At 36.6% G+C, this 18,556-nt stretch overlaps 1 protein-coding gene across 3 annotated transcripts in view; it reads right to left on the minus strand.

The window, feature by feature from the left end:
- Positions 1-18,556, minus strand: part of GSK3B (glycogen synthase kinase 3 beta) — a 214,735-nt gene that overhangs the window by 101,311 nt on the left and 94,868 nt on the right. For all 3 annotated transcript variants that reach the window (XM_004772792.3, XM_004772791.3, XM_013046044.2), the window contains exon 3: positions 7,053-7,136. In XM_004772792.3, the coding sequence (XP_004772849.1) occupies positions 7,053-7,136 (84 nt within the window). The remainder of the gene's footprint in view (positions 1-7,052; positions 7,137-18,556) is intronic.

The following is an 18,556-nucleotide window of genomic DNA, read 5'->3' on the forward strand; positions in this document are numbered from 1 at the left end:
GAACAAAATAAGGATTTCTGCTTTCATCTCTTCTCAACTTTGCCCTGGAGGTTCTAGCTGGGGCGGTGACAAGAAAAAGAAAATAAAAGGCATCCAAGACATTATATTTTGATAAAAAGGTCAGCTCATCAACTAGATTTAACTATTATACATATGTAATGTACCAACAACAAAATTTCAAATATAAAAAGCAAAAACTGACAGAATTGAAGAAATAAACAATTCTACAATAGTTGGAGACTTTAATACACACTTTCGATAATGGACAGCACATCTAGATAAAAAGGCAATAAGGAAATAAAAGATCTGAACATTATAAACCAAAAGGATATCTATCAACCTATCTATCTACCTTTACATCCCAAAAGAGAATACACATTATTCTCAAGTGCACATGGGATGTTATCCAGTATAGGCCATATATTATGCAACAAAACAACAAATCTCAATGAATTTAAAAGGAATGAAATCATATGAAGTATCTCCCCCTACCGTAATAGAATGAAACTAGAAATCAATAACAAAAAGAAAAAAATTACAAATGTGTAGAAAATAAGTATCACTCTAAACAACCAACAGGACAAAGAGAAAATTAAGCAATACCCTCTGGAAAAAGAAACATTAGAATACACTTGCAATACATGAAAACAAAAATCCAACATACCACCCTCTGAGTGCTATCTTCACTGCACTCAGTGGGAAATCTAGCGCTGTAAATGCCTGCATTAAGACAGAAGATTTCAAGTCAATAACCTAACTTCACATCCTGAAGAACTCTAAAAGAATAGGAAACTAAACCTAAAGCTAGCTAAAGGAAGGAAATAATATAGACCAGAAACAAATAAAACAGAGACAAACAAACAAAAAAACAGAAAACAAAACAAACAAACAAACAAAAAAAACAGAAAACACCTAAGAAAATCAAAAGTTTGCTCTTTGAAAAGCTAAAAAAAACTGACAAACCTTTAGCTAGACTGCCAAAAAAGATACAAAAAACTAACATCAGAACTGAACATGAGGATATTACTACTGACCTTACAGAACGAATGTGTGCCAACAAATTAGCCTAAATGAAATCAGTAAATTCAAGGAAACACACCAAATATTAAACTAACTCAAGACAAAATATAAAAACCTCAACAAACCTATATAAAAAGTAAAGAATGCATCGATCAGTAATCCGAGAACTTCCCAAAAAGTAAAGTCTGAGACCAGACGGTTTCAATGGTAAATTCTAACAAACCCATAAAGAATTAACAATTCTTCACAAACTCATCCCCCCAAAACTGGAAGAGTTTAAGTGTTTAGTTAATGCCTGGCGTACAGTAAGCATCACACAGTTTTGGCTATTATCACTACTACTACTATTATTGTCCTGAAACAAAAGCTATTTATTCTTTTCTAAAAATTCTCCAAAGTAGACACTATACAACCTCTCTTTGTTTAGCAATTATTATTGAGATATTTTTAAATGCTATGTGTCTAATACACTGATCCTGCAGAAAAGGACATTCTACACTAAATAGTACAGCATACTATACAGACCCTGGAGAAAGATTGCCGGGAATGGACTCCTAATGTTGCTACTCAGTAGCTGTATGACTCAGGTAGCTTACTTAACTGCAAGTGCCTCAGTTTCTTCTATAAAATGGGGGATAATAACAGTACCCATTCTTCACTGGGTGGCTATAAGGTTTAAGGGAGTTATAAAGTACATGTAAAGTGCTAAGAGCAATATCTGAGGCATAGTAAGTGCAATATATATTTGCAACTATTAAATTATAATTTGCAAAGGAGGAAGTTAATGTTTATTAAGTGTTAATTATATGCCAAGTGCTACGATCAAGCACCTAAACATTATTACTTTTTTCTTACAAAATCCTTACTATACAGATGAGAAGGGGGAAAAGGCTTAGAAAGGTAAATATCTTGCCTAGTTACACTGCTATCAAGTGGCAGAACTGGGATGTAAACCCCGTTACAAAGCCAGAGTTTTTTAATTTTCAGAATAGATTCATCCCTACCCTTTTCTCTCCAGGGCTAGTGACAAACAGGCATAATAAAAGCTCAGCACTCTTCTCTTTGATCCCAGAAGCAGTGGTAGAATCCTTTCCTTCTATACACAGCTCTCTACACAGTTACTATCAATAGAGCAAAGTTGGTATGAAGAATGAAATCAATTTGTCATCCTTGCTATTTAAACTGCCTCTCATACAAGTAGAGGGAAAGATTTTTTTTAAGGAAGGCGATTTCTTTATTATTCAAATTACCAATCTATGATTTTACCAATCTAATATTTTACAGGTAAAATATTTTCACATGTAAGGTTACTTACAGAAATTTTTCTAAAAAAAAAATTCAAATAAAATTTGAGTCTCCTATAAAGATACAATGTGGTTTACATACTATGTCCGTCCTTCAGACTCGTAGGGTTCTACAGAGGTGAGATGCAACTCAGGAAAGACAACGTTAGCTGGTCCCATACCCTAGTTTCAACCAAAGCAACTTTGTTTTTTACCTGTTCTTTTTATAGGATAGGGTTCTTCATAAAATTCTATTTAGGAGCAAAGCAGCTTCTACGATCAAATACCGATAATGAAAAAACACAAATTCACGAAAATATCATAAGCCTAGACTTATAAAACATTCAAAAACCCCCATTTTTGTCTGGTCAAGGACAGAGTGCTACTTCTTCTGAACTAAATCAGAGTTAGTTAAAGCCCACTGAGTAATCTAAAGTATACTGATTGACTACCTGATGCTCTAGTTACTACAGCAAACACTAATAATTCCAACCAGATGACTATGACTAAGACTAAGTCACACCTCTGCTCTCTGTCCTGACTTAATTCCCCCTTCTTTCAGTTATTATGGACAGTCTTCTCCCCAGTTATATGCTAAACAATTGCTAAAGAAAACTAGTCTTTCAAATGGCAGGGTGGAGCAAAATAAAGACAATTTTACCAAAACAGACATAACCTTTCAATTAAACTGTGGTCAGTGGTGATTGTCTGCCAAATATTGCCATAATCCTACTCTAACTTCACCCAAAGCTGAAAAGTGCTTATAGATAAAAATTATGAAGTCCTGGGGTAGCACAGTGGAGGAATACTTAGGGAGTATTATGCAGTTCAACAATTCAATGGAATACTGTATAGTCAATAACTACAAATACTATGAGGCAACAAAGAAAGTTTTATGAGATCTTCAAAGTTTATAAGGTTATAAATAATTATTCATGCAACTATACAAATGAAATGAAATAGGAAAGAAAGAAAAGAGGAAAGGAAAGGAAAAGGAAAAAAATGAAAAGAATAGGAAAGGAAAGGACGAGGGAGAGGGGATATTTGAGACCAATAAGGAAAGGAATTTTCCAAAAAGGAAAGGAAAGGAAAGGAGAGAAGAGAAGAGAAGAGAAGAGAAGGAGGGAAGGAAGAGAACAGAACAGAAGTCAAAAGTCAGGATAGTGAGTAAAAATTTTTCTTCTTTAAAATTTTCCAAAAAGGGAGTAATAGAGGCAAAAAAAAGAAAGAAAGGAAGACCAAGAAAGAGAATGAAAAAGGCTCAGGACAGATGAGAATCCATACAGACTCAGAAGCATCAGATATTCAAAGAAAGATGGGTAGAAATCCAACAAAAGAGGGGTGAGATTGAAATCCATATAGTAATTAAATGAGAAAGAGACAGACAGACAGACAGGTATCAGAGTTGAGGAGAGGAAAAAAATCTGAGCAGGTGAAACAAACCAAGAGAGGGACAGAACCCCAGAGACGGAAAGATAGAGACCCAGAGCCCAGAGTGAAGGAAGCAGAAACCCAGAAAGTAGACAGAGACAAAAGGAACAGAAGAGACTAAGAAAACGGTAGAGAGGGAGAGATGAGGACAACAATAAGAGAGTTATGAAATGCTTACATATACATCAACCAAGTCTTTCACCCTTATAATCCTGAAACACTGAATTCTCTTTTTCACCCTCACAATTTCTAAAACCGTCTCCCTAATTGCCTGCTCATATCTCCTTTAGGCTTATGTTCTGACCACTGATGTCTTGTCCAGATGTTCCCCTGAGCTCTTTAGCACCCTGAAGAAAAACTCTTCATGGAATATTGAATCCCAGTCTCTTCACAGAGGTTTTTTTTTTTTTATTGTTGTTTTTACTGCTTTGTCCTAGACAAAGGACCTACCCAAAGGCACTGGCTTCCTTGCAGTTTTCCCAAATGAAGATTATTCTCACATTCTATGACCAGAAGGCAGTACTTGGCAAACTGTTGGCTCTTTACTGTCCTGGTCTCAAATATCCCCTCGCCCTTGTCCCAGAACTCCGAAGAGTTCTACCACATGGCTACACAACTCTATCAGCCCAATCTTGTCAATACCCTTTCTCTACTTAGCACCCACCCTCCACTGTTAGCTACCACAACCACCTATGAAATCATACATGTATCTGTCTCATGGGGATTTCTATTTGCATGTCCCAGAGACATCTTGAACTATTATTATTTCTTCCTCCAAACTCTTCTTATTTATACACATAGATAGTACATAATGCTTCTGTTAGAAAAAGTGCCTACCCAATATAAGACTGTCATATTCAGAGAGAAATCATCTTTAAAAATCTGTAAGAATTCCCCAAGATATTTAGATCCTTTTCTAAAAGGCAGTTGTAAGTTCACTCTCAGGACTCTTAAGAGTTAGAACTGATAACTACAAACCTGAGTTCTCAACCTGAGAGCAGAACCTCTCTTCTCATTTGGGGCATATTAATTTACTATCTGGTCTCATGAATGATGTTAGCCCTGCCAGAACAATTCAGAAGAATGGGAGTGGAGATCATGAGTAGGGCAAGAAGAAATCATCTTTGGTGGCTAAAAGATCATGGGAGGTCCTGAACCGGTGTATTTCTGCATATCTTCAGAAAACCTTCCTTTTTTCTTAAGGAAGAAGGATCATTATCTTCACCACTATATCACAAATTTTCTTTTTTTTTTTTTATTTTTATTTTTAATGAAGCTATCCAAAACTGAGAGGAACATTTTTTTTCACTTTGGAAAATTTACAAAGCTCAAGAGAAAGTTTCTGAAATAAAACATTAGAAAGTACATTTCTTTTTTATAACAGAGGTTCAGCGTCCTCCTGGTTAATCTCCCTTAATGATTCCTCAATTGCTCTTTATCTGTAAGACCATTTATGATAATAAGCAGCTCTGAGCAGCAGCAGGGAGGGAAATCCATCCTCTGTGGTATACAGATAACAGTCCACTGTCATTCCGGAAGCAGGATTAAGTGAGGGTGAGGGCACTGTGAACAAGGCTTTCACCAGACCAAAACCAGATAGGTCAAGTTTGTGATGCTGCCACAAATAGAGCCTTATATTTACAAGTTTGACATTCTTCCTTTTTCTGCTCTTTATTTTCATAAGCATTAAATGACTTAATATTTGTAAAATAACTAAACACAGTGTCTGCTGTATAGGGAAAGCTATATAAATGAAGTAATCATGATAAAATGTTTAGGGGTTTGTAAGGAGTCCTCTGCAAACCAATCTCCATGTAATCTAGTGGTTCATGGAACAAATAATTCTGACCTTTACTTTCCTCCCTGGGGTATTATAATGTCTAGCATCTAATAACAAAAGTCATGAGGATGCAAAATTCCATTAAAAGAGTGCTGTGAACATAACAGATGGTCCATAATGTTATTTGGAAAGGGACAGGAAAAAGTAAAGATGTCAGAATAGATAAGATTAAAGACATAACAGGCAGTTTGCTAGGTTTAAAAAAAAAAAAAAAGGTAGCATGAACCTCGTAACTGGCTTTAGAAACAAAAGGGCTCAAATACTTACAAGGGCTTACCCTCCCTAATATAAGCACCTGAGAAACAACAGTCGCTAAGGAGACAATTTGCTAATTATGGTTGCTAAAACATTAGCTATGACTGACACAAACACATTCAAATATTTAACATTTATGTATCCACAGGAGGTATATCACAATTATAGCTTAACACAAAGGAACATTCCCATATTACAGGCTTTGGCATGAAAAACATAACTTCTAAGGAAATAATCTAAATAAAACTTAATGGAAAATGGTTAAACACTGGTACACTGGGAAATAGTTATATGAAGTAAAAAAAAAAAAAATACTGTGCTTAGAAATCAAGAGGAATTACAGTATATACCAGAAATCTGAGGTCCAAAATATCAATTTGTCTTCTCCAAAGTCATATTTGTTTAGCCAAAAAGATTAAGTAGTTTATTATTTGCCCTGCCCTCACACCCCAAACCAGTGAAGTAGAAAGTAAGGAAAATATTGAACCTGGGAAGAAAAGAGAGTGAACAGGCAGAATTAAGCAAGTAAAACAGAAGAAACTGATTTTCTGTGCTTCCAAACTCTAGTAAGCACAATGATGTTAGTTATAGTTAATGTCATCATATGAACAGAAAGACCAAAAGGGCCAGGGATGCACAGCACAAAGTCTCCTTTAATTATCCTTCGCTTTCACAAAATTAAATGTGATCATAAATAGTGGCCACTTACAACAAGCTTTGTAATATTACACCTTCCTAACTTTTTCCCTCACCAAAGATAGGTTAAACTTGCCTCCCAGTGTTTAAGTCTCATTCTAGTCCTACTAAAGTCTTCCTGTTTTCCCTTTTCCTCCAATACTTCCACTTAAAATGACATAATTTTCCTTCTCTAATAAACAGATGGAACTATCATGGGGCTCCAGAAGCACCTAAGGAACACAGAAAGTTTAAGATATATATACATATATATAAAGAACTAAAGACAAATATTCAAAAAAGAAAATTCTTAAAAATTCATTCCCTTTTCAATTTCATAACTAATTTCTGATATGACTAACGATATTCAGTGATTATATCTTAAGTTCAGAATCACTAGGGCCTGTGTTTTAGAATGCTTCCATTCAATTAGCAAAACTGTTCTGCTAGTTGGGCTAGGGTGGGAGATATAGTAGAGAACGATGACTAATTTTAGAAAAATAACAAGTCTATCATAATATTCAGTACACACTTTCTGCAAGACCTACCTTCTCACCACTTGAGTAGAAGAAATAACGCAATCGGACTATGTTACAGTGATCTAGCTTTCTCATGATTTGGAGCTCTCGGTTCTGAAAAGGAAACACATAAAAATATTTTTTAAAGGATTAAATAATATTAACCATATTGACTAAGATTCGAAGAACTCATAACATTAAATACTACAAAGAGAAGGCTATGGATATGTTACTAAAAAGTATGGTCTAGGGGGTGGGGGCCTGGACAAAGTAGGTGAAGGGGAATGAGAGGTACAAACTGCCCACTGTAAAATAAATTAAGTCATGGGGATGAAAAGTAGGGCATAAGGAATATAGTCTATAATACAGTAATACACTTATCATGGTGAGAATTTCATAACCACTGAAGCACTACATTGCACACCTAAACTTAATATTATATGCCAGCTATACTTCAGTTAAAATTTTTTAAAAGTAAAAAGATAACAAATTTTAAACAAAATAAAAATTATGGTCTATAGACCAATGCTGACCTGCAACCTGTTTTTCACTAGTCTATGTTATTAGTCTACTACTTTCTACTACTTTGAAATAAGACAAACACAGAAATGAGAATAAGTGCTTAGAATGTTTTACAGAAATTTGATATAATAATTTCATATCTGTGAATCTTACAATAAAGATTGGGGCCTATACTCGGTATTTTTTTTTAATTCCACTTTTCTAGTAACTGTTTGTACTGCATTTTACAAAAACATCAGTCTTTGATGAACTGGAAATTTTTAAAATTAGTATTTCACCACTAATATCTTGAGAAGCAGTGTGTACAGGATGTTAAGAGATAGATGGAATAAGCTACCACACTGTACTCTTCTGCAACTATAATAAAAATCAAACTTCTCACTAAACAAGTGAATTTGGGTGCAAAGAGCTCTTACAAGCCCTACTATCTTCCAAGATACAGTTAAAAAAAATAAATAAATAAAATCCGAGAGCCAAAAGAAGGGCTAGTTGCAAAGTTAAAATATGCATGCTAGAAATTGTACAGTCCTGATAAATTTATAGACCACACAAATAATTTTTTCCTTTGGGGAATTTCAAAGTTATGTTCATTCTTCGTGAAAAGAAAGCATTAAATATGATGCCTTTCTTTGCAGTAATAAATGTGAAGAGTATATATTAACAAAGAAGATAAATTCCAAAAATATATTTGGCTATCAGAAGTCTAATAAATAAAGGCCAAATTATATAACACAGAGAAAATATTACAAAGTACTGGCTATATGCACAGGAAATATAAAATTAAAATTTTGGGAGAGCTAAAAAACATACAGTTATATACCTGGGAATCTGGAAGGAAAAATGCTTTATGGTTAGAAAAAGAAGCCCCCCTCCCAAAAAGAGGGGATGGGGATTGCACAGCAGATGAGGGGCTTAATAAGCAGAACTGTCCTACAGCACAGTGGTTTCCAGTTCTTAGAAGATGATACCAGTGGGCGCCTGGGTGGCTCAGTGGTTAAGCTGCTGCCTTCGGCTCAGGTCATGATCTCAGGGTCCTGGGATCAAGTCCCGCATCGGGCTCTCTGCTCAGCAGGGAGCCTGCTTCCTCCTCTCTCTCTCTCTGCCTGCCTCTCTGCCTACTTGTGATTTCTCTCTGTCAAATAAATAAATAAAATCTTAGAAGGAAAAAAAAAAAAAAGAAGAAGAAGATGATACCAGAAATATGCAAATGTTTATCCTCCTCTAGAAACTTCCAACTGGCTCTACAGTTGTGCTAGGATGTCATCTTGGGAAAATTGGAAACTATCCCTTTAAATTGGCTGGGTTCATGTACAGTGAGAGCTAGGTTCATGTACAGTGATACTTGAAATTCTTTTATAGGTGAACCTGTGTGGCTCAGTTGGTTAAGCAGTTGATTCTTGATATCAGCTCAGGTTACAATCTCAGAGTCCTGGGAAAGAGCCCCATGTCAGGGTCCACACTCAGTGGGGAAGCTACCTAAGGATTCTCTCTCTCCCTCACCCCTTCCCTCCACTTGTGCTCTCTTTCAAATAAACAAATAAATCTTTTTTAAAAAATAAGAAAAAATATATTTTATAGAACATCAATCTATTATCCCATTACTTGTTATAAAATGTCTATAGCTGAAGCAATAAACAAAACAACTCAGTATAGTATAATTGCTTTAATAAAGATAACGGAAGTCACATTCTAAGTTTTAACTGTGACAGAGAACACAAACTTCACCAATTTAAAAACTGGGTCTGTTTGCATTTTAAACTGATGCTGAGTTGGAAAGTAGATCTATACTTTGCCAGTTCACATCTATATAGCTAGTTTTGTGGAATAACTGCTAGTAAGCTAAGACTATCAAGATATTAAGATTAAGGTGGCTTTTAAGGATTGTTTTTCAACATAGCCAACTATATTAAAATAAGCCATTTTCCAGACTCACTAACCAAGTTATAAAAGAGAACTATTAAATTCTCAGATAACAGAAACTGTGTAAGTTTATGCATACCATCTTTTACCTGAAAGAATGCATAAGTGAAGCAAATACATGGACCTAAATAATCATCCACCCTTACTCTTTTGATATATTCTATTTCTTCTTAAAGTCTTAAGTTTTCTCATCTTCAAATTCCCTAAAAGGTCTAAAATATAAATTTCATAGAGCAACATTTATAAGTATTAATCATATCAACACTGGGCAAACAAAGTTAATGCCTGAATGCATTTAAATATACAACTATCACAAGCCTAGCCATTACTACTTAGTCATTCTTTATTAATTCACTAATGACATACTAATTCTACACAAATCACTTTTATACTACAAATACTGGGCACCTATACTATGCCAGGCATTTTTCGTAATGTTAAGGATATTGGCTGTGAACAAGACCAAGCTCCTACCTTCATGAAACTTACAGTCTATGGAGGAGAGTGAGGAAAAAGGAATATATTTTCATATAGCTTAAGGAGACAGAGCATGATATAGACAAGGAGCTGTATTTTGGATAGGGAAGTCAGAACACACCTCATAAAGCGGTAAGATCTGAACACAAACCTGAATGATATATTAACCATGTGAAGATATGTGAGAGGAGCACTGTAGTTTATAGGAACCTCCAAATGTAAACAGAGGTGGATAGGTAATATCAAGAAATAGCTAGAAGAATAATGTGATTGAGTAAAGGAAGAGAAGTTCAGAGACGGTAGGCAGGGGGTATGTCTATAAACTCTTGTAATCACAGTAAGAAACTGAGTTTCATATTAAATGTAAAGGAAAGCCAAAGTCATTTTGATCAGGAAAATGACATAATCTGTTTACCCTTTTTTAAAAAAGATTTTTATTTATTTATTTGACAGACAAATCACAAGTAGGCAGAGAGGCAGGCAGAGAGAGAGAGAGGAGGAAGCAGGCTCCCCACTGAGCAGAGAGCCCGATGCGAAACTCGATCCCAGGACCCTGGGATCACGACCTGAGCCGAAGGCAGAGGCTTTAACCCACTGAGACACCCAGGTGCCCCTGATTTACCCTTTTTAAAGGATCATTCTAAAAACTGAAGAGAATAAATTTGATGGAGAAAGTGGTTCAAGAGTTCTGTTTTCCATCTATTAAGTTTGAAACGTTTACTGGCCATCCAAGTGAAAATACTGTGAGGCTCAAGGAAGGAGAAGTTGAAGCCAGAAATATGCATCTAGGAGTCATCTTCAAAAAGGGAACTTAAGGTTAACATGGGTGGCTCAGTCATTAAGCGTCTGCCTTCAGCTTGGGTCATGATCCCAGGGTCCTGGGATTGAGCCCTGCATCAGGTTCCCTACTCAGTGGAAAGCCTGCTTCTCCAGCTTCCACTCCCTCTGCTAGTGCTCCCTCTCTCGCTGTCTCTCTCTCTGTCAAATAAATAAATAAAGTCTTTTTTAAAAAGGGGGGGCTTAAAGCAAGGGAACCCAACGGTATCACCTAGGGAAGATATTTAGAGCAGAATACATAAATAAATATTCAGAGAAGGAGCAGATCACATGGAGAAGTAATGAAGTAGGACGAAAAAAAGGAGAGAATGTTATCTTTCAAGCAAAGTAAAAAACGTTTTCAGAAACCCACTGAGAATATCATTCTTAATGGAGAAAAACTGAGAGCTTTTCTGCTAAGGTCAGGAACACAGCAGGGATGTCCATTATCACCACTGCTATTCAACATAGTACTAGAAGTCCTAGCCTCAGCAATCAGACAATAAAAAGAAATTAAAGGCATCCAAATCAGCAAAGAAGTCAAACTATCGCTCTTTGCAGATGATATGATATTATATGAGGAAAACCCAAAGACTCCACACCAAATCTACTAGAATTTATACAGGAATTCAGTAAAGTGTCAGGATATAAAATCAATGCACAGAAATCAGTTGCATTTCTGTACACCAATAACAAAACAGAAGAAAGAAAAATTAAGGAGTCAATCCCATTTACAATTGCACCCAAAATCATAAGATATCTAGGAATAAATCTAACCAAAGAGGCAAAGAACTTATACTCAGAAAACTATAAAGTACTCATGAAAGAAATTGAGGAAGACACAAAGAAATGGAAATCATGTTCCATGCTCATGGATTGGAAGAGCAAATATTATGAAAATGTTTATGCTACCTAAAGCAATTTACACATTTAATGTAATCCCTATTAAAATCCCATCCATTTTTTTCAAAGAAATAGAACAAATAACCTAAAATTTATATGGAACCAGAAAAGACCTCGAATAGCCAGAGGAATACTGAAAAAGAAAGTCAAACTTGGTGGCATCGCAATTCTAGACTTCAATCTCTATTACAAAGCTGTCATCATCAAGACGGGATGGTACTGGCACAAAAACAGACACACAGATCAGTGGAACAAAATAGAGAGCCCAGAAATAGACCCTGAACTCTACGGTCAACTAATCTTTGACAAAGCAGGAAACAATGTCCAATGGAAAAAAGACAGCCTCTTCAACAAATGGTGTTGGGAAAATTGGACAGCCACATGCAGAAAAATGAAACTGGACCATTTCCTTACACGACACACGAAAATAGACTCAAAATGGATGAAGGACCTCAATGTGAGAAAGGAATCCATCAAAATCCTTGAGGAGAACACAGGCAGCAACCTCTTCGACCTTGGCCGCAGCAACTTCTTCCTAGGAACACCACCAAAGGCAAGGGAAACAAGGGCAAAAATGAACTATTGGGACTTTATCCAGATCAAAAGCTTTTGCACAGAAAAGAAAACAGTTAACAAAACTAAAAGACAACAGACAGAATGGGAGAAGATATTTGCAAATGACATATCAGATAAAGGGCTAGTATCCAAAATCTATAAAGAATTTATCAAACTCAACACCCAAAGAACAAATAATCCAATCAAGAAATGGGCAGAGGACATGAACAGACATTTCTGCAAAGAAGACATCCAGATGGCCAACAGACACATGAAAAAGTGCTCCATATCACTCGGCATCAGGGAAATACAAATCAAAACCACAATGACATACTACCTCACAGCAGTCAGAATGGCTAAAATTAACAAGTCAGGAAATGACAGATGCTGGCGGGGATGCAGAGAAAGGGGAACCCTCCTACACTGTTGGTGGGAATGCAAGCTGGTGCAACCACTCTGGAAAACAGCATGGAGGTTCCTCAAAATGTTGAAAATAGAGATACCCTATGACCTAGCAATCGCACTACTGGGTACTTACCCTAAAGATACAAATGTAATGATCCGAAGGGGCACATGCACCTGAATGTTTATAGCAGCAATGTCCACAATAGCCAAACTATGGAAAGAACCTAGATGTCCATCAACAGATGAATGGATAAAGAAGAGGTGAGATACACACACACACACACACACACACACACACACACACACAATGGAATACTATGCAGCCATCAAAAGAAATGAAATCTTGCCATTTGCAACGACGTGGATAGAACTAGAGGGTATTATGCTCAGCAAAATAAGTCAGAGAAAGACATTTATCATATGATCTCCCTGATATGAGGAAGTTGAGATGCAATGTGGGAGGTTTGGGGGGGTGGGAAAAGCATAAATGAAACAAGATGGGATCAGGAGGGAGACAAACCGTAAGAGACTCTTAATGTCACGAAACAAACTGAGGGTTGCCGGGGGTAGGGGGTTGGGAGAGGGTGGTGGGGTTATGGACATTGGGGAGGGTATGTGCTATGGTGAGTGCTGAGTGCTGTGAAGTGTGTAAACCTTGTGATTCACAGACCTATAGCCCTGGGGCTAATAATATATTATAGGTTAATTAAAAAATTTAAAAATATAAAAACAAAACAAAACAAAAATGTTTTCAGAAAAAGGCAGTGACCATTTATGTTGAAAGCTGCTGAAAGGTTGACTGAGATGAAAACAGAAAACTGGTAATTGGAAAGGGTAAACGCAGGATGCCAGTGACTCTCATAAAAGTGCGTTCAGCAGAAAAGCGCTAACAAAAGTCTGACTAGAGTGAATTAAAGTGGCCTGGAAGACATGAGGGAAAGGAGTAAGAAGTCAGAAAGTTTCAAAAGGGCAATATTTCCAGCTATAGTGGAATAAAGTGATTGGCAAATCCGTTCCCCCTTAAAACACCTATAAAAAGGACAACACTGTAGGGGTATCTGGGTGGCTTAGTCAGTTAAATTATCTGACTCTTAGTTCAGATCCTGAGGTCCCGAGATCCAGCTCTGGGTAGGGCTCCTCACTCAGCAAGGAGTCTGCTTGAGATTCTCTCTCCCTCTGCCCCTCACCCGCTCCCCCTCGCACAAGCAGACACAGGCTCTCTCTCTCTCTCCCTCTCTCAAAATAAATAAATCCTTTTTTTTTTTTTAAGATTATTTATTTATTTATTTATTTGTCAGGGACAGAGGGAAAGAGAGTGAGCAAGCACAGACAGACAGAGAGGCAGGCAGAGGCAGAGGGAGAAGCAGGTTCCCTGCCGAGCAAGGAGCCCGATGTAGGACTCGATCCCAGGATGCTGGGATCATGACCTGAGCGGAAGGCAGCCGCTTAACTAACTGAGCCACCCAGGCGTCCTAAAATAAATAAATCTTAAAAAAAAAAAAAAAAAAAAAAAAAAAAGGACTACATTGTAGAAACAACCACTTCAAGGCTCTGGAAATAAATCAAAGGCAAGAACATATCAAGTAGCATTCATTCTTTAAAAAAAAGCTGCTAGACACAGGAGGCAGGACAGTAGGGATCAGTGACCTTTTTGCCAGGGGAAGCTACCATCTCCAACCAATACTGCCCAGCTCAGAGACTGAGGCAGTTTTATCAGGGCAGGAAAACCAGGAATTTTGCCGGGGGGGGGGGGTACCATTCTCTAGTAAAGACAGAAATACCCATCCATGTCCAGTGGCACTGGCAGTAAAAATGGTAAATCTGATAGGAAACAAAGTGAGAAAGCTCACAGCTCTATTACCCTGAGGATCAAGTCCCAGCTGGGAAAAATGACAAGACTTGGCAGAACACTAAAAAACTTAATAGAGGAGATCCTGGACATGAGAGACACAAAGGGGATAAATAAGCTCTCCACATATTCCTGGTTGACTGAAAAGTTGTGCACATATGCAGGGGAAACCCAACAGGGCCTCAGACAAAATAAAAGCTGAGGCCAACTTAAAAACTGGCCAAATTTTGGGGCACTTGGATGACTCAGTCATTTAAGTGTCTGCCTTTGCCTTGGGTCCTGATCCCAGGATCCTGGGATAGAACCCCATATCAGGCTTCCTGCTCAGCAGGGAGTCTGCTTCTCCCTCCTTCCCCTGCTTGTTGTGTGTGTGTGTGTGTGTGTGTCTCTTCCTTTCTAGTAAGTAAATAAAACCTTAAAAAAAAAAAAAAAAAACTGGCCAAATTTTAAATGGACACCCCCACCCATGTAACAGAATCATCAAAAAATGAGGGAAGCCTTATAAACTTAAGATGTTTGAGCACAATCTCTAACCAATAACTGAATGCCCACTAAAATATACAGACATTGTCAGCCTGTGAAAAATATCGGGCTAAAAAATTGAAATTAGAATTAAAAAGTTAACACAGAATATAGGCATTTCAAACTGTAAAGATAAAAAGATTCTATAGATTAAATACAGGAAAATTACCAAAAAAAGAAAAAGAAAAAAAGGAACATCCCAAAATAACCACCTTCATTAAGATTTAAAAAAAAAATCAGACTCCAGAGTTGCTACAATATATTATCTGAAATGGCCAACTGTAAAAATATTTAGTTTTTTTTAAAAGGAAGAAAAGATAAAAGAAAATGTGAGACATACAGACAACAGATAGAGCTGACCCTACTCTAAGATTTAAAAAAAAAAAAAAAGCAGCGAATAGAAAGTGACTCTGGGCAGACACAGCTGTTAGATTTAGCAGACAAGAATAAAAAGTAGCTATTCTATTGAAAAACATAAGGACCTGAAACCATAAAACTCCTAAAAGAAAACAGAGAGAGTCGGTAAGCTTCCTGGCACTGGTCTTGACAATGATTATTTTAAATTTGACAGCAAAAGCAAAGGCAACAACAGCAAAAATAAACAAGTGGAACTACATCAAATTAAAAAGCTTTTGCATAGCAAATAAAATGAGCAACAAAATGAAAGGAAGTAATGGGGGTATGTAATAGGAGAAAATATTTTCAAATCATATATGAGATGAGGTTAATATCTAAAATATATAAAGAATTCACATAACTCAACAGCAAACAAACAAACAAAAAAAAACAAGCCAATTAAAACCTGGGCAAAGACCCAAATAGACATTTTTCCTAAGAACACATACAAATAGCCAACAGGTAATGAAAAAGTGTCCAACATCACTAATCATCAGGGAAATGCAAATCAAAATCAAAATGAGATATCATTTCACACCTGTTAGAATGGCTATCATCAAAAAGATAAGAGATAAAGTGGTGATGAGGATGTAGAGAAAAGGGAAACTTTGTGTACTGGTGGTAGGAAATTAAACTGATGCAGCTACTAAACAGTACGGAGGTTCTTCAAAATATTAAAGATAGAACTACCGTGATCCAGCAATTACACTTAAATCATTATTTTGAGGAGTTACCTGTTCTCCCATATTCACTGCAGTATCATTCACAATAGCCAAGACAGGGAAACAACCTAAGTGTCTATTAACAGAGGAATGGATAAAGAAAATTTGATATAGATAGACAGAACTGTCATTCAGCCAGAAGAAGGACATTCTGACATTTGCAACATGGATGGACCTTGAGGTCATTATGCTAAGTGAAATAAATCAGAAAAGACAAATGCTATATATCATTTGTATGTGGAATCTAAAAACCCAAACTCATACAAAGATACCAGAAGGGTTGTCACGAGGGGCTGGAGATAGGGGAAAAGAGATGTTGGTCAGAGTACAAACTTCTAGTTATAACATGGATAAGTCCCGACAATCTCACCCATACACCATGGTGAATATAGTTAGTAACATCATACCTTACATTTCAAAGTTGCAAAGTTGCTTACATGTTCTCATCACAAAAAGAAATGGTAATTATAAGGTGTGATGTTAATGGTATGGTGGTAATCAGTTTGCAATATATAAATACATCAAATGAACATACTGTACACCTTAAACAAACACAATATTATATATCAATTATATCAATATAAAGCCAGGAAACTTTTAAAATATGTTCAAAGAGTTAAGGGAAATCATATATTAAAAATTAAAGAAAAATACAACAATTACACAAGTAGAACATTTCAAATAAAGAAATGTTTTAAAACTTGGAAACACTAGAGTTGAAAAGTGTAACAAAGTGAAAGATTCAAGATATGAGATGATATTTCTAAAAAAATCTGTGAACAAGGGGCACCTAGGTAGCTCAGTGGGTTAAAGCCTCTGCCTTCAGCTCAGGTCCTGATCCCAGGGTCTTGGGATCAAGCCCCAGCATTGGGCTCTCTGCTCAGCAGGGAGCCTGCTTCCCTCTCTTTCTCTGCCTGCCTCTCTGCCTACTTGTGATCTCTGTCAAATAAATAAATAAATAATCTTAAAAAAAAAAAATCTGTGAACTTAAAAACAAAGAAATAAACTATCCAATTCAAAGAGCAAAGGGGAAAAAAAGACTGCGGAAAAATGAACAGGGCTTCAGAGGCCTCATATGGGATAATAGCACACCTACCGACATATGTATAAAGGCAACATCAAAATAAATAAATAAAGAGGAAAAAGAAAAAGTAGGAGAAAAAATTCGAAGAAATAACTGCTGAAAACTCCCAAAATTTGATGAAAAACACTAATCTACTGACCACAAAACTTAATGAACCCTAAGCTAAATGAACCCCAAAAAGATAAATACAAAGCGATTCACATCTAGGCATATCACTTTTGAACTGAAGCCACAAAGAAAAAAAAATCATGAAAACGGTAACAAAAAAATGGTTTCTAACATACATGGGGAAAATAATGCAATAAACAGCTGATTAATCATCAGACTGATGAATGCCAGAAGGCAAAAAAAATAAGATAAAATAAAACTTAAAAATCCTGACACACCTGGGTGGCTCAAATGGTTAAAGCATCTGCCCTAGGCTCTGGTCATGATCTCCAGGTCCTGGGATCCAGCCCCATGTCAGACATTTGAGAGAGAAAGAGAGCACACGCACAAGCAGGGGAGAGGCAGAGGGAAATGGAGAAGGCAGCTCACCGTAAGCAAGGAATACAACAACGTAGGGCTCAAACCCAGGACCCCAGGATTGTGACATGGGCTGAAAGCAGATGTTTAACCAAGCAAGCCACCCAGGCAACCCACCCTCCACCCCAATTTATTTTTAAGTGGAGAATATTCTACAGTAGAAGACCTGACTTTAAGAAATACTGATGCATGGGCACCTGGGTGGCTCAGTGGGTTAAAGCCTCTGCCACTGCTCAGGTCATGATCCCAGGGTCCTGGGATAGAGACCCACATCAGGTTCTCTGCTCTGCAGGGGGCCTGCTTTCTCCTCTCTCTCTCTCTGTCTGCCTCTCTGCCTACTTGTAATCTCTGTTTGTCAAATTAAAAAAAAAAAAAAACTTAAAAAAGAAGAAATACTGATGCAAGTTCCTCAAACTGAAAAGAAATGACATCAGGAGATAATTTGATCCACAAGGAGAAATGAGAGCACCAGAAATGGTAAATATAATTAAGAAAATATAAAGACTATAAATATATTTTTTCTTTTCTTCCCTTTATTTCACTAAATACATATATTAAATAAAGCAATTTCAGTAATAGTGTATGATTAGGCTTATAACATAAATAGATGTAACACACGTGACAATAATGGCAGGAAAAGAGGGATGGGAAAATCAAGTTGTACTGGTGAAAGGGTGCTATGTTTTACTGGAATTAAGCTAGTGTAACCTGAAGCAGACATATAAACTGAAATGTACACTATAATTCCTAAAGTAGCCACTAAGAAAATAATTTCTGTAATGCTTAAAAAAAATAAAAATAAAATCAACCCTGGACCCACAATGGTACCTTAAAAAAT

Source organism: Mustela putorius, unplaced genomic scaffold (assembly GCF_011764305.1).
Source record: "Mustela putorius furo isolate JIRA1106 unplaced genomic scaffold, ASM1176430v1.1 tig00003834_pilon_pilon_pilon, whole genome shotgun sequence".
Classification (NCBI taxonomy): domain Eukaryota; kingdom Metazoa; phylum Chordata; class Mammalia; order Carnivora; family Mustelidae; genus Mustela; species Mustela putorius.